This window comes from Dasypus novemcinctus, chromosome 14 (genome assembly GCF_030445035.2).
Source record: "Dasypus novemcinctus isolate mDasNov1 chromosome 14, mDasNov1.1.hap2, whole genome shotgun sequence".
NCBI lineage: Eukaryota > Metazoa > Chordata > Mammalia > Cingulata > Dasypodidae > Dasypus > Dasypus novemcinctus.
Window position 1 is genome coordinate 21,018,883 of NC_080686.1, and position 25,742 is coordinate 21,044,624.

A 25,742-nucleotide genomic window follows, 5' to 3' on the forward strand; every position below is an offset into this window, starting at 1 on the left:
GTGAAGGGAATTGTCTCTGAGATACTTCCAAAGAGCTCCTGGGACTTGGCAGAACACAATTTTAAAATCAGCGTTTGATATAATATGTGAGACTCATAGCATGGCTAAATTTTTTTCATAAATTTTATGAAATATCTTGGGAAAAAACTCCCTTCTATTTGTCCACCTATTATTGCAGGTCACCCTGTGGAATTGTGGCATTGGTCATGTTTCCAGGGTACCCTTTGTGCATCTTTTGCTCCTTTTTATGTGATTCCTTTTAAGTTCTTTTCAGTACCTGTGCTCACTGGTTCTCTACTCCTCTCTCATTTCTACCAGTAGGAAAAAAATCATTATCAGTTGTTTTTTTTAAAGATTTATTTTTTATTTCTCTCTCTCCCCTTACCTGAAACCCCCTCCTCCCAGTTGTGTGCTCTCTGTGTCCATTTGCTGTGTGTTCTTCTGTGTCTGCTTGTATTGTTGTCAGTGGCACCTGGAATCTGTGTCTCATTTTTTGTTGCATCATCTTGCTGCTGCGTCAGCTCTCTGCGTGTGCAGCACCATTCTTGGGCAGGCTGCACTTTTTTCACGCTGTGCGGCTCTCCTTGTGCGTGGGGCTCCCTACGCAGGGGACACCCCTGCATAGCATGGCACTCCTTGCGTGCATCAGCACTGCATGTGGGCCAGCTCATCACACAGGTCAGGAGGCCCTGGGTTTGAAACTTGGACCTACCATATGGTAGACGGATGCCCTATCCGTTGGGCCAAACTGCTTCCCTCATTATCAGTTTTGGTATCTGTCTGATAGCACTATCAGACCTCACTTTTAATGTCTGGTCTCCCTTTCTATATTCTAGTCTTCTGATAAAGTCTGATTCCTAGGTGTTCAGGGAACACAGCATTATGATATTGGCCCTGGCTGTTTTTAGGACCCAAACTTGCCAGTGCTCCATCACGAGTCAATTTGGAAATTGTCTTCCTCATCTCTCTTTTCTGCCAGCTCAAGCTAGCCTTCTCCTGAACTATACTCTTTCTTCTGTCCTTCTGTTTCAATTGCCATGACTCCCAAAGGTAAACCAAATATACGTGTATGTATATATATATATGGTACCAGGGATCAAACCTGGGACCTTGTATATGGGAAGCAGACACTCAATCACATGAGCTACATATGCTTCCCAGATATTTTTTAAAAATGTTTTTGAGTACATCTCCTTTTTCTTACTTGCTACCTTTTGATATTTTGATTTTTAATTAGAATGCATGCTCCCAACATATATTCTTTGTTATTTAAACTTATGGCCAAGAAGTATAATATTAGAATGCACATATTTGTTAGAAGTACAAGTAGGAATTGAAGTAGGTACTTCCTAAGTGTTCAGCAGTAAGGGAGGAAAGCTGAGAAGAGCTAATGCTTATAATCTGCAGTTTTACCCATTGGAAATAAGGGTATTATCTGGTGATGGTATCTCACAAAGGCCAGCCTCTTTCCTTAAAATGCAAATAGCTAGAGGAAATGACTCAAAGGAGAAAATGTTGCAAGAGAGTGGCAGAGATAGTGCTATGTCCATCACTAGCCAAACTGACCAACGTTTCTAATTGAAGAAAACACAATCTACTCAATAGTGCAAATATTAAGGAATTTCTTGGGTAGTTTATAGAATTTCTGTGGGGAATAGGAAACCAAGCTTTTCTCAGTCACAGGAAACAAACATAACACACAACAGAGAACTCTTCTAAAGAAAACACTTGCAGTGCTCCCAGCAGCTGCTTGGTGCCCGGGAAGCTAGGGACCAGGCGCTAGGACATACCGTCATGACCACGCTGGACCCCATGACCACGTTATGACCCCAGCACCTTGGCGACTGGCAGAGCCTCGAAGGTTCCGCTTCCAGACAGGCATGTGTGCGTGATGGAAGGACAAAGTCATAAAATCCTAGCTGAAAGCGGTTCTGGGAAATGTAGCCTTTAGATGGTTAGCTTCTAATAAATAGGAAGTTTACACTAGGAGGAGATTAGTGTGGTGGTGTGAGCCTATATGACACATTAACCCACGTGATGAGATGTTGAATATCATAACTGCATATGTTCTAGAAAAGCATTAAACATTTTAAAATTTTACATTAAATACAGCAAAATGCAAGAGGACTAAAAGTTAGCCTTTAATCTGTTTAGACAATAGCATTCTATAATGATTCATTTCCCAAGGGTTCCAGATAGCCATATTACTGAATAGAGAGATAATTAAGGGAGTGGATGTGGCTCAAGCAGCTGAGCGCCTACTTCCAACATGGCAGGTCCTGGGTTTGGTCCCCGGTACCTCCTGAAAAAAAAAACAAAAAAAAAACAACAAACAAGCAAAAGAACCAACTCAGAGGAGCTGATGTGGCTAAGTGGTTGAGTGCTGGCTTTCCCCATACAAGGTCTCAGATTCACTCCCCAGCCCCAGTACATCATATAATAATAATTAAAAAGGAGCAAATAGTTAAACAGATGTGGAAATAATTTCCTTGTCCTCTGTAGGTGGCAGTCACATTGCAAACTGAATTCTACATAAATGGAAACTAATTTTTTTATCATGATATACCAGTAATTATAGGGTAAACCTAAAAGCATAAAAGTCTTACCCAGTATCCTCACGTAATATAACAAAACCAAGCAAATCATATGGGTAAGACTGCAGATTTGCCATGATAGAGCAAATTACTATTGAACAAATGTTAGTTTGGTAAGCCAGAGGAGAGCCCAACAAATGAAAGACCTGGAACATCACAGAATCACCTCTGATCAGGAGGATTAGCATAGGAATTCACAGTAATCATCTGAGCTGGCATGTCTGATGAGAAAAGCCATCATGTGAAGCACATCCCTCTTGCTGCTCAAGAAGAGCCTGCCTGTCTCCCTTATTGTCAAAACCACACGCTTCTGGGGAGCAGATGTAGCTCAAGTGGTTGAGCACCTCCTTCCCATGTACAATGTCCTGGATTCAATCCCTGGTACCTCCTAAAATAAACAATAACCAGCTCTCATTGGGGAGCACATGTAGCTCAGTGGTTGAGTACCTGCCTCCCATGTATGAGGTCCTGGTTCAATCCCTAGTATCTCCTTAAAAAGAAAACAAAAAAAAACTTGCTCAGCACTCTCTGATTCCTGCTGCCTCTGAGATTGGACCTCCTCTTGGTTCCTGGCCACCCAATGCTGTCTTTTCTAAAGTCTAGCAGTCCCTTCCTTCTCCCCTTTTCATTTTTCCATTCTAGGTTTTCTGCAACCCCCTAGCCTTAGTATCCAGCCACTGGATTACTCACCTGTGCTGCTAGGCAGCATGCCTCCTCTCCCATTCTCTCAGGGCTCCTCCCAAACATCCACTGCCTTTTCCTAAGCTCCCTGTGCTACGCCTTTGCTATCATTCTCAGATGGCTTTGCTTCCAAGTCCCTGAGAAAGGAAAGCCGGACAGGAATGAACTTTCTTAACTTGTTTTCTGCAGCCTCCAAGTTTTTTAATGTCTTCATCCATCCTTCTTTTTTTTTTTTTTTTTTAAAGATTTACTTATTTATTTATTTCTCTCCCCCCGCCCCCGGTTGTCTGTTCTCTGTGTCTATTTTGCTGGGTGTTCTTTTTTGTCTGCTTCTGTTGTTGTCAGCAGCACAGGAATCTGTGTCTCTTTTTGTTGCATCATCTTGCTGTGTCAGCTCTCCGTGTGTGCTGCGCCATTCCTGGGCAGGATGCACTTTCTTTGGCGCTGGGCGGCTCTCCTTACAGGGTGCACTCGTTGCGTGTGGGGCTCCCCTACACAGGGGACACCCCTGCGTGACAGGTGCACTCCTTGTGCACATCAGCACTGCTCATGGGCCAGCTCCACACGGGTCAAGGAGGCCCGGGGTTTGAACCGCGGACCTCCCATGTGGTAGACGGACGCCCTAACCACTGGGCCAAGTCTGCCGCCCTTACCTTCTTCTTTAAGTTTGAAGAAGAGGGTTTCTCTCCTTTGTGAAGCAACGACTCCACTTATAACCTACATCCTTTCCTCTGGTTTCCTAGAGACCTTGTTTTATCAGCTTCCCTCTCAGCTCCTTTTTAAAATTTTTCTTTTTAATATACTGCTTGAACCATACATATATGACAAGCATCACTATGGTTTGATCAGTTGAATGATGAAAAAGTTTGAAGTTGTGAACAAGTCTGAAATACTGAATGCTAAATAGTAAAGTTATTGAAACTTTTAAAAAATGATGTGCTATACCACACTACCAACTTGCCAGCTACCTATTTCTGTGGCTTTGAACATGTCTTTTAGTTCCTCTATGCCTCTGTTTCCTTTACTAGAAAACAACATGGTTGGCCTAAATGATCTTATAAATCCATTCTAGTTCTCAAATATTATTCCATATAATTTGATTTTGACATACACACATTTTACAAAATGTGACAGACCTTTATTTACCTAGTTTCCCTCCCCATGCTTCATTTTGTGTTTTAAGAAGATGCTTATCTGGTCAGCTTTGTGTGTTATAAAGAGCCCAAGATAATCCTCAGTTTCTCATTTATTGATAGGGATAGTAATACCTTCCTTGCAGAGTTGTTGTTTGGATGATAATAATTATAATGCTAATAGCCAACTTTTAGTTGGTGCCAACTAGATGAAAGCACTGCTTGAAGTGTGTTGTTTCTTTTTTCATTCCCTTCCCCCTCCCCTGCCCTGCTGTGTTTGCTGTCTGTGTCCATTCACTGTGTGATCTTCTGTATCTCTTTCTCTTTTTGTCTTCTCTTCTCATCTTTCTCCTCTAGGATTCACCAGGATCCGATCCTTGGGGACCTCTGATGTGGAGAGAGGTTCCCTGTCAATTGCGCCACCTCAGTTGCTGGTTTCCGGTGCACTTCACCTTGACTCTCCCCTTCATCTCTCTTTTGTTGCATCATCTTGCTGTGTGACTCACTTGTGCAGGCACTGGCTCACCACACAAGCACTTGGCTTCCTGCACAGGCACTCGGCTCTCCACGCAGGCACTGGCTCTCCACACAGGCATGCTTTCTCTTCTTTTTCACCAGGAGGCCCCAGGGATTGAACCGAGGTCATCCCATATGGTAGGCAGAGGCCCTATCACTTGAGCCACATCCATTTCCCTGAAGTGTGTTTTAGTTTCCTACGCTGCTTAAAGCAAATACCATGAAATAGTTCAGCTTAAACAACAGGAATTTATTCACTCACGGTTTTGAGGCCAGAAAAATGTCCAAATCAAGGCATCATCAAGGTGATGCTTTCTTCCCAAAGATTGATGCTGCCAACGATCCTGGGCTCCTCTGCCACGTGGCAAGGTACATAGTGGCATCTGTTGGTCTCTCCCTTTTCTTCTGGGTTTCTAGCTTCCCTGGCTTTCATTCCCTCTTCTGAATTTCATTCTTCTCTAAAGGACTCCAGTAATAGGATTAAGACCCATCCTGATTGAGGTGGGTCACGCCTTAACTGAGGTAACCTCATCAAAAGGTCCTACTTCCAAGGGGTTCACATCCACAAGAATGAATTTAAGAACATGATTTTCTGGGGTACATAAGCCTTCAAACTACCACAAAGTGCTTTGTGTGTCTTAGTTAATTTAATCTTTACAACAGCTATTGCAGCTATCTCTGTTTCACAAATACGGAAACTCAGGCCTAAAAGGGTAATTGGCCCACAGTCACAAATCCAAAAGCTGCTGAGTCAGGACTGAGACCAGGTAATCTGCCTCCAGGGTCCATGCTGATAGCCAGTATGCAGCAGTGCCTCATTGGTGATTTAAATGAAATAAGGAGTGTAGTGGGGGCAGTGGTGGTGGTAGTGATGATGATGATGATGATGATATCATGGTGGGGGGTGGGGAGCAGGAGAGAAGAGGTGCTCTGCATTCGGTCTACAGGGGTCTTTCTAGTTGGTTTGCCTCCCTCTCCTTCATGTAAGGCACCCTGGGTTGTTAGCACAGTAAACCAGCTTGGCGTGCAAATATGTATGCCATCAATTCCAAACTTGAAGAAAATTCCTGAAGTCAGTAAAATCTAGTCAGTTATTGCAAATTGTCATTCTCTCCTTTTTCCCCCCATATCTCTTATATACTAAAAGTTCAACAAACTTTTGGAAAATGGCTAAAGAAAAGGGGAAAATGTTAATTGTAAATACCAGTTCGTTTTTATCACTTTGCCATTTATTCTGTGAGAGAAACTTTTAGATGGGAGTAAGAATCACGATGAGTTAGGTTTACACTGGATTAAAACCCAGTGCTCTAGAACAGGGTTCTTAACCTTTTTTGTTCCACGGACCCTTTTGTCGGTCAGGTGAAAACCACAAACCCCTTACTAAGTCCACACTATACTGTGGATTATTTAATAAATAGATCACACCCGCACCGCATGCTACAAGAATGTTTTTTTTAATTTCAATTCAAGCTCCCAGATCCCTTGTTAAGAACCCCTGCTCTAGAGCTGTTATACTAGTAAATATCATAGCCACATTTATTTCTTGTCAAAAAATAATTTATAGGAATCCATCTAAATCTTAGTATTTGAGAAAGTAAACATCAAAACTACTTAAGAGTTCCTTACAGTGCCTGAGCTAGGGTTAAAATTTTGTGTCTATAAAGAATTTGGCTAAATTTGTTTTAATCTCTTAACCAAAAGAGCACTATCTATTTTGGGACATTTGTCTTTGCCTTGTAATGACTGACCACCCTGCTAACGTTAGAAGTCACAGAGAGAGCAATGCCAAAGACCACTAGTCACCTAGTTCAGATGTTCCAGCACGTAAATTTCATTACAGTTGCATCGCCATGTGTAGAATTTCATTCCTCACTAACATCCAAGAATTACATAGCTGGTGTAATACTCCATGAGATAGTATTAACTTCCTCAAGTTCACACATTCTGAATTGACATAGCTGTGATTTTAAATGAAGTCTGTCTGAATTCTTAGTCATTCCTGGATTTTAACTCAGTCACTCTTATTTCATGCTAAAGAAACTGCTATGCTAAACAGATTATGAAATTCCAAAGGAATAAAAGAGGAAAGAATGCAAGTTAGGCTTTTGAGAAAGATTGGCTAAACAAACTAAATTAGAATCACAGGCTCCAAAATAATTTTAATGTAATGAAAGAGGTTGGAAGAAGTATAGAAGATTAAAAGGAAAACATGTTCTTGCTAGGCCAGAAGTCATACTGGAGAATGACTGAAAGCAGCTACAGATCCAACAGCTTTATTCTGCTATCTTCAGTTCGTTATATGTTTTATGTATTCAAATTTGTTTTCTACTACTTCAATTCTTTCTTAGCCTTACACCAGAAATTGTCAGCACACCTTCCTCTCCAGAAGAAGAGGAGAAGTCAATACTTAATGCAGTTGTCCTTATTGATGATTCAGTGCCAACAACAAAAATTCAAATCAGGTTAGCAGATGGAAGTCGTTTGATACAAAGATTCAATAGTACACACAGGTAAGCTTTTTCACCAGGGAAAGAATATATTTTGCTGAGTTATACATAGTTAGTTATATACTTAAAACAGTATGTGATTTGGGTACGTGAAGATTATGAAATTCTTTAGATTTAATTTTGAAGTAAGGTTTTGACATAAGTAAAAGGATACAGATGTGTGTAAGAAGTGATATACTTGATATTTAAACAAACTGTACACCATCCAAAATCAGATATCACACAAAAATAAAGCAGATCCACGAGAGCTGCTGTTTTGCACTGTTGCTAAAATCATACAACATGGACTCTTGAAGTTTTGTTTAGTGAGGAATAAATAAAGTACCATGAGTTTTTAAATCCTAAATTTAATTTAATGAAGTACACCTTCATTCAGACTTTATTCATTTAAAAAGTTTATGGGAATTATGATTGGGATGAACTTATCTATATAGCAAATGCTTCATAATAGAAATTTGTAATGGAAATACAGTTTAATTCTGCTGTTGTCAAATATTTTAGATAAACTGTTTTAAATGTGCCTTTAATTGACAGACACTTGACACGCTAATAAGTTATTATATTTGGGGTGCAGAGGTGGTTCAAGCCAGTGGACACCTCCCTCCCACTTGGGAGGTCCTGGGTTCCGTTTCAATGCCTCCTAAAAAGAAGACGAGCACACAATGAATAGACACGAAGAGTAGACAGCAAACACTATGGGAGGGGAGAAGGGGCCAAATAAATAAATCTTAAAAAAAAAAAAAAGATTATTATTTATTATTTCTTTATTGAAGCCAGACTCCTAAGGGATATATTGGTTTTTCTTGTTTTTTGTTTTATTATACTTTAAAAAAAAAAAAAAACTTAGATTACATAAATGTTACATAAAAAATGTAGGGGATTTTCATATACCCCATTACCTCCCCCTCCCATACTTTCCCACCTAACAACATCCTTCATTAGTGTGGTACATTTTTTACAATTGATGAACACATACTGGATCATTGCCACTAAGTTTGGATTATAGTTTACATTATAGTTTAAACTCTCCCACACAATTTTGTAAGTTAGGGCAAGATATATAATGACTTGTATCTGTCATTGCAGCAATATTCAGGACAATTCCAGTGTCCCAAAAATAACCCCATATTACACCTATTTTTCCCTCTCCCTCCTCTCAGAACCTCCACTAGCCATTGCCTCCACATCAATGATAAAAGTTCTTCCAAATAAGATATTTGTTATTTCTTCATTGAAACCAGACTTCTAAGGGATACATTTGTAATTTTAGTTGTTACTGTGTATGTTTGAATGTGATTGTTTTTACTTAATCTTATGACTTACACTGTCTGTAGTTTTAGGCCTATCTTGTTATAGCCACAGACTAATCAAAATTTCCAAGGTTTTACTGGGTAATATGCTGGCAACACTTTTTTTTTTTTTAAGATTTTTTTATTTTTTATTTCCCTTCCCTTCCCTCCTCCCCGCCCCTAGTTGTCTGCTCTGTGTCCATTCGCTTTGTGTTCTTCTGTGACGGCTTCTATCCTTATCAGCAGCACCAGGAATCTGTGTTTCTTTTTTTGTTACATCATCTTGTTGTGTCAGCTCTCCGTGTGTGTGGCACCATTCCTGGGCACGCTGCACTTTCTTTCGCACTGGGCAGCTCTCCTTACGGGGTGCACTCCTTGTGCGTGGGGCTCTCCTACGCGAGGGACACCCCTGCGTGACATGGCACTCCTTGCGCGCATCAGCACTGCACGTGGGCCAGCTCCACGTGGGTCAAGGAGGCCCGGGGTTTGAACCATAGAACTCCCATGTGGTAGGCGGACGCCCTATCCATTGGGCCAAGTCCACTTCCCATGGCAACACATTTTATTGTCTGAAAAAAGTAAGGCCTGTACTTTCAATGTAATGTCATTGTTACCAATTATTATATAAAATCTACCTGAAGATTTTGTTTTATGGTAAAAGTAAATACTAAATTCTAAAGTTCAAACTTTCCTCACATTTTCCTGTAATGCCTTAAAGGCCGTCCATCCGTTGAAATAATGTAAATTAAAGTTACAGCAACTTCAAATAAGTGTTGGAATTAGGGAATTTTTATCATTATCTAATTCTAATTAACTACTTTAATGGTAATATGTCTTTGGTATCACAAATTATTTCTGTCTTGTTTCTTCAGGATCCTGGATGTTCGAGACTTTATTGTACAGTCCCGTCCTGAATTTGCAACTCTTGATTTTATTCTTGTGACATCATTTCCAAACAAAGTACTAACAGATGAAAGCCTGACACTACAAGAAGCAGATATTCTTAACACTGTGATTCTCCAGCAACTGAAGTAAAAAATGCTCCTATTCATGCGGTCGCATGTAGGAATACATAATGTGCCAAACTAGTGAGGAAGAAACTCCAGCATAAAAACAACTCAATTATTTTTGCTGCTTATACAAATAAATTTTGGTTTTATTCTTGTTCTTTCTTCCAGCTGTAGCATAGACGAATCCAGACTAGGGATAGATCTTGATATAAGTATGTTCAAGCTTTTAGTTACAGGGTTGGCTTTTTTGTGAATAGCTTTTGAATATCCAGGCAGACTAATTTATTACATGCTGAGTGTTAATATAACATCATTTGTTTGCAGAGAAAACAAAAACCCTTTTTGATAAATGCATTTGGTAAAATTTGCACTGAAGTTTCTTGATGTTACATTGACCAACAACCATTAAGAAATCTTTTGACCAAAAAATTCAAGAATCTTTCTGTGATTTAAACTGAAAACTATCCGTATTCTGATTTTAAAATAGTTTGATCTTAATATCCCGTTAAGATTTTATTCATCCTTTTTACTTACTGATTTAGCTATATTTTGAGTATCAAAAAAATACAATTCGATCTTGTATTTTATAGAACTATGACCATGATAAACTAGATACAAAGGATGTAAATAGAGTTTGGTAATTCCTGAGATGTTGTAACAGTACTTTAAAATAGAGTAATTATAGTCTCTCCTAGAGCTGGCCTTGTTCACATTCATTTATTCAATCAATACATTTTTATAGGGAACCTACATTATATACCAAACACTGTTCTCAGGGCTCACCCCAGAATATATTCCCCTCAGGAACAAAACTGTAGAAATGCAGAAATGCAAATTCTGCCAGACAGTGGATCTAAAGAATTACTAAATAAGCATTTGCATTGCTGCTGAAGCCATACATTTCCTGAATGAGGTAGGCTGTATCAGGAATGACCGAAAAGCTTTTTCTTCCCAGACATTGTTTCATCTTTGGTCACCTCTTCTGGTTAGTTTTTCTATTACTGCTATAACAAATAACTACACTTTACTTGCTTCAAGTAGTATAAATTTATCTTTCAACTCTGGAGGTTAAAAGTCCTACATGGGTCTCAGTGGGCTAAAAGCAAGGTGTCAGCAGAACTGTGTTCCTTTCTGGAGGCTCTGGGGGAAGATGTTACCTTGCCTTTTCCAGCTTCTGCAGGCCACCAGCATTCCCTGGCTTGTGGCCTCCTTCCCCATATTCAAAGGCAGCAACATCACATCTCTCTGACCCTTCTGTTGTCACATCTCTTCGCTAACAGCCAGGGAAGATTCTCTGCTTTTAAGGACTCATATGACTAGATTGGGCCCACCCAGATAATCCAGAGTAATCTCCCCATTTTAAGATTTGTAGTCACCTGCATCATAACTGCAAAGTCCGTCTTGTCATGTAAGGTAACAGTTTACAGGTTCTGGAGACCAGGGCATGAACATTGGTGGGGCAGGGGGGTGGAGGGGACATTTTTCTGCCTTATACAATCTGCCCCCAGCCCCAGAGATTTACATCTGTCCCAAATAAATTGACCTCATTCAGAGATACCCAAATGTCTCAAACCACGACAGCATCAACTCAAAGTCTAAAACTCATCAACCCCAAAATCCAAAATCTCACCATGTAAATTAAGTACAAGTGAAACTTTGAGTCAGATCAATCCTGGAGCAAATTTCTCTTCATCTGGACACCTATGGAACTAGAGAACAAGTTAACTATTTTCAAATACAGTGGCAGGGCAAGCATAGGATACCAGATATAGACATTTCTATTCAAATAGAAAATGGAATGAAGAAAGGAGCCACCCAGCCCAAACAATTCTGAAGTCTAGCTGAATTCCAAGAGTAATCCTCTGTGGCTCGCAGCTGTACACTCTAGACTGTGATTCCCCTCAGTCTTCCTTTTCCCTAAAAGGTAGTACGTGTTTGCAGCTGAGTCATTTATCATCTCATTCTCCTGCTTGTAGAATTCTGAGCACCCAGCAGCCTTCTTCCATTTTATGCCCCCTATCCCATTCAGTTTTAGATGGCAGGGTTTATGCTGGTTTAAAAGTTCTCAAGAACCTTGTGGTTCTCATTCCATTATATAAAAGACTCCTTTATGGGTCTTTCTTATATAATCTCATCTTTACTTTTGGCTTCTGAGATGGCTGAGGGTGATCTATAAATCACTCCCTTAATTTCTTCAAAGAATTATTCTTTTAATTCCAAGGAACTTTTTGTGTGACTGAATACTATTATTTTTCTAAGGTATTAGCAAAAGGTTGTATATCCACACCCTTGGTTTTTTACTAAAGCACACTCTCCTGACAATCTCTTTAATTTTAGCTTTTGCCATTTGGGTATGCTGGAAATTCCCCCACTCACTTAGTCCTGGTTCCACACTTCTTCCTTCATTGTCTTTATCTCCTCCTACGTTTTACTGTCTTATCTTCAACACTTTACTTGGAAATCTTTGAATACCAAGTTCACCTCTTACAAGTTCTGCTCTCCACACAGCTGCAGGACTCAATTCAGCTAAGTTTTCTGGCACTGTATCACAAGGATCCACAGTGTTCCCAGTAACATGTTCCTCATTTCCTTAGCCCTGGCTGGTGTTGTCTTTAACATTCACATTCCTAATAACAGCCTTTTCTTGATGATGTGGATATTCTCTACGGCGATTTAGGCTTTCTCTGCCGTGCTCCTCACCTCCTCCTGTGCCCTCATTAGCAGAGCTGTTAACACATATTTCTGCTGTTGAAAGGCAATTTCAGCATTTTCTGTCATGCTCCTCAAAATTCTTCCAGCCACTGTCTGCTGCCCAATTCCAAAGCCACGTCTCCATTTTTAGGTATTTGTAACAGTAGCAACCCACTTCCAACTTTGTAAAGTCATGGTCAATTGACTTGAGTGTGGAAGTAGGAAATGTGGAATTTCGTTTTCTCTGGAGGCTCTGGTTATTTCAAGGAGGTGATGAGTTTCCCTGTGCTCCGGTTTTAGTGCTGAGAATGTTACCAGAATTGCTGAAGAACTTCTTCAGTGTCAGCTGAGTTCAGGTTGTCCCTGAGTCCCTTCAGACATAAAGAAGAACACTTGCTCCTTCCCACTTAATGAAAACAACTTGGCTAATATGTAAATAATAATTAGACTCAACCCAAAAAGTTAATCAGAGATCAACTCTGTTTTCATAGAAGCAAGATCATCTTTTGAAAGAGATGCTTATTGAAAGAAATGAACATTTTAAATAAAGGGTATTGCTCTGTTTGGGATTACCCAAATGGGAAATATTAACCAAACCCTATGAAATTATTTGAAATTCTATTCTTGTAGCTTCTCTTCATCAGATGCAGTGCCTACAGATGTACATACAAAAACCACTGTCATTTTTGTAAATAAATCTTCCAAAATGGAGAGATTAGGAGAGAAAATTAAACACCCAGAGAGAATGAGCTAAACTTTCATATGTGCTACATCGTTTTTTGCTCTATTGAGAGTCATTTCCCTGAATTCTTTTTACTACTGCAGTCAGTGTAATTATTTGGGTGAATAATCATCTCAGAAAAGATGTCACGAGCAATTAACCATGTGTGAGGTTGGTCATCTTGCATGATGAACATAATTAAAAGTTTTGAAATGTGCACTGAGCAATAAATGTTTTCGTGGAAAATATTTTTCAAAATTTCTTTGATTCTTGGTTTTATTTGAGTGACTGAATAGATCATTTTAAACATGAGGAATATTTCCTGTGATTTAATTTCCTGGATGTTTCTTTTTGAAGGTCAGAAAAGGAATCGTGTTGTAGCAGTGTTATCTCAAGTTCCCCTTGCTGTGTCTGTGCAGGTGTTCCTTTTTGACACAATGGATTCCTGAAAGTCTTGTCACAGTGTGTATTGTAGATAAAGTGGGCTAGGATTTCCCTGTGAAAGTTTGTGTACCCAAGCAGTGATGTCATTTAATATGCCATACCATATATGGCAAATACTGTCATAAAGGCTATGAAATGATTCCTATAATTTATTTTAAAATTTCTCACCTCTTTTTTAAATTGTGGTAACATATATAAATTTTGCCATTTTAACCATTTTTAAGTATACAATTCAGTGGCATTAATTACTTTTAGAATGTTGTGCTACCATCTACACCAGTCATTACCAAAACTTGCATCACTCCAAAATTCTCTATCTCTTAGGCAGTAATTCCCCATTTCCTCTCTCCTCAGCTCCTGGTAACCTCTTTTCTATTTTCTGTCTCTATAAATTTGCTAATGCTAGATATTTCATATAAGTGAAACCATACAATATTTGTCCTTTGGTGTGTGGCTCTTTTCAAACAGCATGTTTCCAAGATTTATCCGTGTTGTAGTGTTTATCAGCACTTCATTTCTTTTTATGGCTGAGTAATATTCCATTGCATGGATATACCACATCTTTTAAAAAGTTAATCCATTTAAAGTACGTTTAACTCTAAATGGTTTATTGAAAAAAGAGCCCCAATGTGTGTTTGTGTACATATAAATTTATTTTTTGGTCTAACACCAAAACACTAACTCGTAGCCTAGAACTAAAATGCTACTGATAATCCACTTAGCTTACAATTTTGCCTCTTTAGAGTTTATACCTATGACCTAAAATCTCCCTTTTTTTAATATATATATTATAAAAAAATATTCTGAGACAGCTTGAATTTTTTATTACCTTTTTTTTAAAGTAATTTTTCTGTAGGAAGCAGAGCCATTGGGACCCATTCCAGGCATCCGCCACCTTAACCCTTCCCCCATGGGAGAAGAGGACTGTAGGTGAGGTCATATGACTGTTGGCACAATTCCAGGTGCAGCTACTCCGGTGAACTCTGCTGGGAAAGAGAGAGCTGTTGTGTCATTCTTTTTTGCTGATTGTACCACAAACACTTCTTGCTTTTTTGAAGGATGTAATAAATAATAACCGATTCATTAGCACAAACCAAAAACCACAATTCACACAGTTACCAATACAGTACATTTTCAGTTGGCTTGTTGAATTGAGGTCTTTTTGTTAATAGGCAGCATCAGAAGAGAGCTAAGATTAAAGTTGGAGGGATGCTGCTTTTTTGCCTCACAGAAGTATCTTTTCTGTCCAGACTGTGTCTTGTTCCATTTACATTGGCATGGTAGCCCTGTTTAAAATGGTGTCCAGTTAGTGTAGATGTCAGTGCACACATATTTAAGACTGTTTGGCAATAGAAGATGACTTTTAAATGAGTATATGGCCTTTTATATTTTATGCTGTGCTTGCATCATCCTTTTGTGGTTTGTGTTTTCCTTATCCATATAGTGAACTTTTCAGTGTACTTTGTAAAGCATTCCTAATAGTACTGAGGTTCTACACTTGTAATGTATTTCACATCTTTCCCATTTCATTTTCCATTTTTGTCTTTGTGGGACAGGTTTGCTTCTTCTAATGTTAACAGGTTTTATTGTTTTTATCTTAGGATCAGGAGTGATAATTTTTTTGTTTCACATTGAAATCTATGTAATGCCCAGAAATATTGCAGGTATTCAGAATATCAGTAAGCATGAAAGTGAAAGCACCGACAGTTGAATACAAGCAGACGCCTGCTCCCAGTAGCCTGGAACTTTTAACTGGGTTTGGGTTCTTTTGAGTATAGAACATCGTTGAATGAACACCTTTCAGAAAGACTTTATCCTTTCTACAGCTTCGTCAGATTGAAGATTTTATTCCATTACTTCTGTTCCTTGGTGGTGGGGTGAGATGGTCATTTTTATTAATATATTACAATAATATACAAATACTATGTTATACATGCATATTATAAAACACTTGCTCATAACATCAAGGGCTAGAGTTTTATTCCTTGTAAACCTACTATAAATGTCTACACTGTGAGTACATATTAGTGCTTGAAATATTGTGACATATGAGTTCTATGGCAACTCAAACTGATTTTATATTCTTTAATATTAAGCATGTGTATGGCTCATTTGTAATAAGGAGTACATACCGCAGAGATAACTTCTGGGGTTTAACATCTTCCAAGGACCTCCTCAGAGCAGAGTCCTGGAGTTGGGAGGCAGCCTTTTACCTAGAGCGAATGCTACTTTGGCTATGTTTACTTAGAGCGAATGCTACTCTGGCTATGTTTTGCATTTCTGACCTCTGCCTAAATGTTACTTCTTCAGAGAGGTCTCTTACCCCCTCATTCCAGAGCCATCCTCTTAACTTTCTCAGCCCCATTAACCTATACACCATAGCATTAGCAACACCTAGTATTTTCTTGTTAAGTGGTTTGAGTTTGGTCAACGTCTGCTAACACTGTCCCTTCCCATTCCCCTAGACTCTCAGAAAGCAAATTCCATGAGGACAGTGACTTGGTCTTATCCACCTTGAGCCTAGACAAGGGTTTTACCCATACGAGTCACTCAGTTAATGTTACATATGTAATAAGAGAATAAATGAAGGCTGGAACCATCTGGACATGAGAATATATGCATTCATGTTTTTAAAATGAGAGCTGCAAGCAGAGTCAATACTGGTTATAGAGTGCATTTGCACATTTTGAATTGATTTTTTTTCTATTTCTTCCCTACCCCCCCACCCATAGATGGCTCCCTCGCCTTTTTGCTCATTGTTTTTGCTTGTGGTTTATGCTTGTTTGTCTGCTCATTGTTTTTGTTCATATGCTCGTTAGGTTTGTGTTTTTTTGCTTATTAGTTTTTCTTTAGGAGGCACCAGGACCTCCCATGTGGGAGGCAGGCACTCATCTGCTTGAGCTACATCCACTCCCTGCTTATTTGTTTTTCACTCATTGTCTGCTCATTGTCTTTGCTCATGGTTAGCTCACTGTTTGTTTGTCTTCCTTAGGAAGTACCGGGAACCAAACCTGGGACCTTCCATTTGGAAGGTGGGCACTCAGCTGCTTGAGCCACATCCACTCCTCTTGGTTTGGGTTTTAAAGAAAGGAGGGAGAAAAAAAACTTGCTCTGGAAGAAGTGGCAGCCTGTTGCATTTCTGAGAGTTCTTGTACCGTAAGTTCCCCAAGGTAGAAATGGGGTGAAGAGGGCAAAGGAATGTCCTCTTGAGGAACTAACATTATGTAAAATGCCTGGGATTTTCTGAATCCCTCTAGTACTTACTATGACTTTAGAAGTTTAAAGATGAGAAAGATGGGTGGGAAGTCATGGTGGAAACCCTCTCAACCCAATAAATAAACTTATTATTCAGAAACAACCAAAGGTATACTGGCCCCTTCTTATATAATCTGATTGCTTATAGGACAGTTTTTCTTATATATTTTATCTTCCTATCAGTGTTAAAAAAAAAAAAAACTACTAACCAATACAAAATTTATTTATCTCACATCACATTTTAGCTATTAATTTTTTAGAATGTAATACCACATCGTTTATTAGTTATTTTACTACTGATTGTCAAAAATGTGAAAGTAAAGTTAAATTTAATCACAGTAAATTAGTATGCTATAATATGTGATAACTTTTACTGAAAAGTTACATAAAATCAGATAGTAGAAGCTTTATCACACATGTCATACCTCTGAAATCAAACCAGTTTGAGAAGCTGTTGACTTTGGCTACACTCTCAATTTGGCTGAACTTATGAAGAAAATTCTACTTATCATTATATATCGTTCTTGTTCTCCAAATTAACTCCATTATGCAATCTACCACGCAGGCAAAGAAGGCAAAAATGACCTGGAGTTACTGGTTCCCAAATAACCTTTTTAAACAGACAAGGCTATCTGCAAACATGTATGAGTTTTGATGTGTTTCTTGGGATTAAATTTCAGAAAGGAAAGGATCTTATAAAATATCATGCCATTCAGCAGTGCTCCAAAATATACTCACCAAATGCAATGAATGGGCCACTATGATGAGGGAGGTTGTTGATGTGGGAGGAGCGGGGGGATGGGGTGTGGGGTATGTGGGAAACTCTGATATTTTTTAATTTAGCATTTTTTGTGATTTTTGTATCTTAAATTTTTTTTAATTTAAAAACTTTTTAAAAGGTGAGAACAAAAAAAGATTAGTATATAGAAGAAAAAGAAAATATATATGTATATATATTTTTAATCTAATTTTTTATATTAATAGTACCTTATATGACAATACTCAACCAGTATTAATTTTTTTGTTTGACATATTTTAAAACTAGTATTTGGCATTAAAAATGGCACTGACCAGGAGTTCTTTATATGTAGTCCTTGGGATAAATTGCTTTTAGCCCAGGAAAGTATCCACAGGCATCTCTTCCTTTTATTTCCAATGTGCTAAAAATAACAGACTAGATTTGATTCCAAGTGCTTATATAAATGCATCACACTGGTCAGTTTAATTCATCTTTCTCAGATACAAAAGACCGTTGGATTTATTTTCTTTCCCTAATTTTTTTAAAAGAGGATTTTATAATAAATTATAAAAAGATGTTTACATGCGTAGAAGGTTTATTTTTTAATTTATGACATTGTTTTAAATTTTATACCTGGAAATAGGCCCCCTAATTCCACTATTATAGATGGTTCTCTAATCAAAGCTTTACGTTGTACTTAAATAATTGCATTTAAGTATATGCAAAAGCATGTTTGCTTATATCCTTGTTATTCTTTCTGAGAGATATATATGCCAACATTTCTTAAAAATGTTAGAGGTTTATGTATGTGTATTTGTCTGAACTGGACAGGGCAGGGGGTGGGGGTAGCATGGGAGCCGTATCTGTGGTGGTGGGAAAGGGGGAGAGGTCGTGCTGGAGGTGAGAGCAGTTTATTTTGTTCATATACCTCTGAATTTCCAATCCACAAACCTTCTATTCTTAATTCTCCTGACTTTTTTCCTCTTAGGTTTTCTTTCTTCTTTGTTTTCCATATTACTTCCCCGTTACTTTGAAAATTTCTGACTCCCCAGGAGTGTTCCTTGGAAAAATAGGTTCTCCATGCTGACATTTTTGGGTGAAGAGGAAATTTTGGACAGAACTTTGAAATTGGTAGGGATAGAATAAGGTCTGGTCAGATGTATTAAGCCGCATAACACAGATATATATCTTTTTTTCAAAAACATCTTTACATATAAACTTGTTTGCCAGTTAAACTGCTGAATAAAATATTTGGTTATTTAGTGATTCACTACAGATTCTTTTAAGTGTATTCTGATTGAAAAAATTAGTTTACTGTCCACGTCTCAAGGCATCTAATTTGTAAATGGGAATACAGCTATCAATAACAGCAACTTAAGTCTTAACCAACTAAGTCCTGAAAATCTCTATTATGACATCATTTTGAATTCGTATAGCTTTTTTCTCCATACATTATTTAATATGGCCTTCACAAGAACCTTAGGAAATTGAATAAATAGTATCCCCATTATCTTCATGGGGAAAAAAGAATGTTAAATGACTTGAATCACCCTGTGAAGAGTAGTGATTCTGTTGATATGATTCTGTTTCCATTGTCCCTCATTGTTGGCTAACAAACTGTCTTTGTGCCTTAATATTCATCAGCAGTATACTTACATAAATACTGGGATACTTATTTTATAGATGACAGGTAAAAGGTTAAGTAATTTTCTAAAGAATATTCAGTAACACTGTTGACTTTGGTTCACCATCAAAAACATCTTCAAGAACAATGTTGCTATTTATGAAGATTAAGCAACTTTTCCTATTTGGTTCTATTTAACTCTTGTGCAGTGTTCTTACTGCATTTCAATGTTTTGTTAGTTTTCCTCACAGTTCACTGTTTTTCTTTTTTAAACCTATCCTAGCAGAGCCTTATCACATCAAGAGTGATGGGGGTGGGGGAGCATTATTTGAAAGGCTCTGGCACTCAAATCTATAGAAATATGTCTTTTTTTTTAAACTGGAGACATAAGAATCAAATCCTGTTTAAAATTATCTAGTACAAGAATCTGGAATTCTCGTTCAACTGTAAGCCAGAACACCTCAAAAGCCAAAAAGTTAATCAGCCTAGAAATCAGAAAATTTCTTAATCTGGTCTTTTTAAATCTTATATATTAAAATGTGGGCGGCGGGGGCAGGTAAGAGGTGATTTTCCTCCCTATAAGAAGAGAGATTACTAACATCAGATATTATTGTATGACAATAGTATCAAATGCACTATCATCGATTATGTTTTCACTTCTTTAACAAATTATATGGATCTTATAAAACAGCCCATGATATAACTCGAGGGCACAACTACCTTTCCACTCAGTAATACTTACAGAGGTAGAAGACATGAAGGAAAGCAGTGAGTGAAGAAATGGAGTTTATTCCATGTCATCATTTGGCAATAATTAAGGCCCTTGGCCCAATGACAAAGTCTTTTAGTTACCTTTGGCAAGGTAGCTTGTGGACATGAGAGTGTGGGAATTTGTTCACTTATTGCCTCCACCAGGGCAGGTACAGGACTTGGGAAAGGGTTTAAGTCAATCTCTCCCTTAACTGCTTTAACCAAGGCAGAGGATCAAAGTCACATGTTAAAATAAGAACCAGGAATGACCCAGATATCCATATCATTTAACCAAGCTCTTTCTCACCTCCTGCAGTATAGTGAAATACCCAGCTAAATATAATTAGCATCTTCAGAAAAATGTGAAATTGCAAAAATGTTGACAGTGTCAGCGTAGAAGGTCTTAGGTTCATTTCAGTATAATATTGTCCATTAAATATTACCCAGGTGTTCATACTTTTGTGTATCGCTCAGTGACCATTCTCCCTGGAAAGCATTTTACGGTGCCCCATTGAGTCTTGACTCCCTCAGTCATGCGCTCCCTTTAAATGCACTGCCAGAAAAATTAGTCCTTAACTTTCCTGCCCTTGCCCTATTCGCCACCAGTTTTCCTTGCCTAAAACTCTGGTTTCTCAGGTTCGTTTTTTTAAAAAGTCCTTCCACCATGCCATCCTAGGGATTTTTCTTCGGCCACCTCCTTTCATATCATACCCCCTTTTGTGCCTTAAGCCATCCTACTGACTCCATGCTCCCTATTTGGAAGTTCGTGTCCACCCCTCTAGAGTTCCAAATTCTCTCTATTAACAAAGTACAGCCCTTATTTGTCTTCTCTCTTTAATCATAAACTTAGTCCCTTAGCCAAATGAGGTCCTTGACAGAAAAAAAAAAAGGGGGGGGGGGGTTAACCAATAAATAGGATTTACCTTCCTTAGAAGTTGTAGTAAATAGCATTTCTGGTATTCATTACATAATGGTTTAGGATCTTTTCTTAATTATTATTGAAAGTGTGGCTATAGCATTGCAGTTTATTTTTATAGGTACTATTTGCCAAGAGTTTATAAGCCTAAGAATATAGAACCATCTCAGCTTAAACGTAGGAAGTAGAGTACACAGTATCAAGGCTATGCGCAAGTGCAGTTTGGTGTCTTGATGTTCCCAAATCCCAAATAGTAGAGTGCTGAAAAGAAAAAAGAAGAGAAAACAAAAAAAAAGACCTTGATACTGTTCAAGGTCTGCTTTTATCAGTAAATGGCCTTGATCTTGGTTGTTGAGTCCAGGGTCTGATCAGGCTCAGTATATACCCCAGTGGCCTGGGTTGACTTTAGAGGCTTTACAGCTAGTTAGTGACAAAATCATTATCATTTCTGAGCTTTCTCGCACACACACATACCCCTCACTACTAATATTTTTTTTTGTTTAATTAATATAGTCATGCATTTAACTGCCCTTTTCTGTGAGACTATTACTTTGAAAATATGTCATTTCAAAGGGAAGAGAACATGAGGGAAAGATTAAATCCTCAATTCTATAAATACATCTCTGTAGAACCAACATTGAGTCCTCTTTCTTTGAGATTTATTTTTCAAGCCCTTAGTAGAAACTAATATGTGGCCAGTGTAAGATGAACCCAAGATGAACTGAAGGTTGCAATGTGGAGAAAGTTCTTAGTATCTTTCCTTGAGCTTCGTAATGCTTAGAGTTCAGGTGCTTGAACCAATTTTTCAGTTTTAGAAAATGAACATAAAGGAAATGAACTCATCAGTTCATAATTTGAAATTATTTCTTTATTTAATGTCTGTCTCATATGGATTTCTATAGGAACAGTGTGGTATATAGCTGTACTTTCAGGGAAAGAAGCATGACAAGAATCTGAATCCTAGTAGTGAATTCCACTACTCATCAAAGAGACCTTAGACAATCACTTTTCAATCTCTATAAAATGTTATACAACATAAGAAATGATTATCCTTCTATTGCTGGTTTATGTTCTTTCTGAGCCCCTTTCTGCTTTTGCTTTGCTCATTATCTTGCAATGCTCTGAGAGTTCTTGGGTTTGTGACCAGAATGGCAAGTGATCAAACAAATATAGATGCAGTGTATTTTGCTTGGGTCATTTAGATCCATAGTTAAGTGTCATTTGAATTCTTCTCTTTGGACGAATTACCTATCCTAGGTTTAGCTTAGGTTAAATCCACTATGCTTTTGTCTCCATTCTAGCTTTATGAGAAATGTCTGAAATTTTGTTCATCCTAATTTACTTTTGAAATGCAGACAAAATTCTTAAGTCTTCAGAAATCAGTACTGTTTGGACATATTCTAGTTCATTGATGAACTTGATCCTTTGTACTCGTCAAGCAAGAATTCTAAGAGGGCAAGTCTTTTTATAACCTAGCATTTTATAATGAAGTATTTTTTCTGGTCAGACAAATCACAGGGCCCACCCAGATTCAAGGGGACGAGAAGTAAACCCTCCCCCCTCAAAGAGAAGAATATCATCTTTAATCTGCCATAGTTTCATTTCCCAAAAACATCACTCTCAAATAAATCATAATTACTTACACCTAAAATGACATTTCCAAAAGCCAAACTGGATTCTAAGGTTGGCATGAACAGCATTTGTTCTGAGATAGAGACTCATGATTATAGCTCACTGTAAATTTCTTTTATTGTTTTGGAACGAAGTGTACCCAAAAGTCAGTACAATGCTAATTTTGGTCCATTTCCCTTGTTATATGTCCTCAAAAAATACCCACTCCGGGTCAGAATGAGCTGTGTTCGTGAGGAAACATGGGTGAAGGGTGCTTATGGAGAAGCCATGATACTGTATAAAGCAATGAATGTTCATGTTTGTATCCAGAAGTAATATCAAATGCTGAAAAATATTCTAGTAGTTGTGTGCTATCCACTGTAACATATAGCTAATGCTTATTCTCATTTTCAGTCTAGTTTCTCTTGACTAACGACCAGCTAATAATAGCTAAGCAGCTGTACTGGGCCCTTGTTGCCCATAATGTTCAAGGTTTTACAGATGATATCAACAGGCTCTAGAACAATAACAACCTGAGTACAACTGTTCAATATTTTCAGATCTACAGATTACACAAAGTTTGTCAACTTTGGAATCAAGCCATTGACTAAGGTACTATCTAGAAATCTACATAGACCTTGTAGTTGGGGGCTTCCCAGCTGATGTACCATGGATAGTGACTGGAGTGGGGAAGGAGTCAGCACCAGTGGTGATTGGGTCTTGGAGCAGCTGGAGCCCCCCACACCCTGGGCCAATGACCTGCAGCTCCAAGCAGTTTCCTCCAGTCACCCTAATGTGCTTAATCTAGAATTACTTCCTATGTGTACCATGATGGGGGTAGAGGGTGGAATTAAGAACTACTTATCAAGATAATAGCTATCATCAAATTTTTGAATATCCAAGTTGGAAGATCATCTTGTCGAATATATTTACCAAGAAATATATTCTGGAACTACAAAATTCCAGAACACTGACCTCATCTGTTGATGTTTCATGGATATTTTTATTATTGATACCAACCTTCTGGAACAATTTTCAGTTGCTATCCCCTTTCAGGTTAATGCATCTGCTTATAAATCAGCCTCCCTACTTAATTTTTTGCCTTGGGTGTACTGGATTTTATATCATGACACTGGAAGAAAAATGATTAGTACTCAAGTCCAGGCTAAAGTCCTGGAGTATTTGTAACATTGGAGGGGAACAACCTTTGATCGTTGAGTTCATTAGAGAGGACTCTTAATTGTCTTTGACTTACTGGATAACACAGGGAATCTGAAAAAAAAGGTCAAATTGGCTATGGAGTAGAAAGGAAAGAATTCATTTGAGCTGCAAGGACAGCTGGAACCAGGAACTCAAATGCTGTTGGGACTCTTCTATCTGCTGCTCTCTAACAGCCTCATCCTTATTTCTCTATGACTACTAGCTGTCTTAGTCTGCCAGGGCTGCTATGTCATCTGCCACACAATGGGTTTGCTTGAACAACAGGAATTTATTATACAAAATCGAGGTCTCTACAGCCAGGCTTTCTCCTGGAGTCTGTAGCACTGCCAGCAATCCCCGGGGTTCCTTGACTTGCCTCTCTGCCTCCATCACATGATCATCTGTCTCCTTGGTCTCCTGTGGCTTTGTGCCTGTCTGTGTGAATATCCTCTGTCTTATAAGAATTCCGGTCATAGGGATTAAGGCCCACCCTAATTCAATTTGGCCTAATCAAAAAAGGATATTTGAAAGATCCTATTCAGAATTGAGTTCACACCTTTGCTAATAACATCTTCCAAGTTCCTGTTTACAAAGGGGTTCCCACCCACATGACTGGGGGTTAGGACTTGAACAGGTCTTTTAGGGGGACATGATTCAAGCTGCAACTCGAGCCTTCTCCACGCAGCAGAAAATATAATGGCTTTAGGACCTGACTGAGCCTTAACACCCTTCAAGGGGCATGGGCTTAGCCTGCCAGGAGAGCCTACTCCCCATAGCCTGTCTCGGATGTGGATGATGACAGTAGACGTTGACTGCCCTACCAGGGGCCACAGGGGACATGGACAAGGGGTTCTTCACAGAGAGCACAGCCAGGCTGGACTTAAGGGCTACCCCACCCCCACCTCTACCCCGCAACCAGCCAGGGCAGGAAATCCTTACACCACTGCCCAGCAATATTCCCTCTTTGCTATGGAACTGTGACTGCTGCATGTCTTTGTTTTCTAGATAGGAGGTTTTATAGCAGTTGTCCAAGCCTCACTCTACCATTGTATCTTGAGGGGAGGGACAGACAACTTGTCTTTTATTTTATTTTATTTTTAAAGATTTCTTTCTTTCTCTCCCCTCCCCCCCCCACCCCGGTTGTCTTTTCTCTGTGTCCATTTGCTGTGTCTTCTTTGTCCGCTTCCGTTGTTGTCAGCGGCACAGGAATCTGTGTTTCTTTTTGCTGCGTCATCTTGTGGTGTCAGCTCTCCGTGTGTGCGGCACCATTCATGGGCAGGCTGCACTTTCTTTCGCGCTGGGCGGCTCTCATGGGGCGCACACCTTGTGCGTGGGGCTCCCCTACGCGGGGGACACCCCTGCGTGGCAGGGCACTCCTTGTGCGCATCAGCACTGCGCATGGGCCAGCTGCACACGGGTCAAGGAGGCCCGGGGCTTGAACCGTGGACCTCCCATGTGGTAGACGGACACCCTAACCACTGGGCCAAGTCCGCCGCCCAACTTGTCTTTTAGTTCATACATTACCAGAACTAGAGGAAACAAATGCCTACCTAAGGGGAGGAGGGATATCATCTAAAGGTCCTCGCGGCTGAATGCAGTAATTGAGTGGGACTTTGCATTTTCTCTCTTGGGGAGTCGGGGAGAAGAAGGGTGTGCACAGACATTTGGTGGCCAGAGGCAAAGACTGCAGAATTGGTTAGATGTCCCCACAAAATCCATGCCCCCCTGCCCTGGGGAAGTGACCCAGCCATTCACATCCAGGTGGAGCCATGCGATTAGCTCTTTGCAATGGAATGTGAGCGGACATGATGCCTGTCCCGTCTTCCTGAGGTAAGAGATTAAGAGGCAGGTGTAACTTCTCCACCTTTTCTTTCCCTATCCAGGCTGAAGGAAGGAGCCTCGTGGGTGACCCTCAAGGAGAGGAGAGCCACCCCCTGGAAAGAGCCTAACGTCTACCGTGGAGGGTTCGATTAGCTGCGAACATCATCACCACGCTGTTACATGAGTGATAAATCAACTTCTGAATGTTAAGCTTTTGAGCTATTGGCTTTTATTTATTAT

General features: G+C 39.1%; 1 protein-coding gene across 1 annotated transcript in view; it reads left to right on the forward strand.

The window, feature by feature from the left end:
• Positions 1 to 13,400, forward strand: part of UBXN2B (UBX domain protein 2B) — a 32,953-nt gene extending 19,553 nt beyond the window's left edge. Inside the window, exons 7-8 of the mRNA XM_004484340.4 lie at positions 7,273 to 7,434; positions 9,593 to 13,400. Coding sequence (XP_004484397.1) covers positions 7,273 to 7,434; positions 9,593 to 9,755 — 325 coding nt within the window. The 3' untranslated portion in view covers positions 9,756 to 13,400. The remainder of the gene's footprint in view (positions 1 to 7,272; positions 7,435 to 9,592) is intronic.
• The last annotated feature ends 12,342 nt before the right edge of the window (positions 13,401 to 25,742 follow it).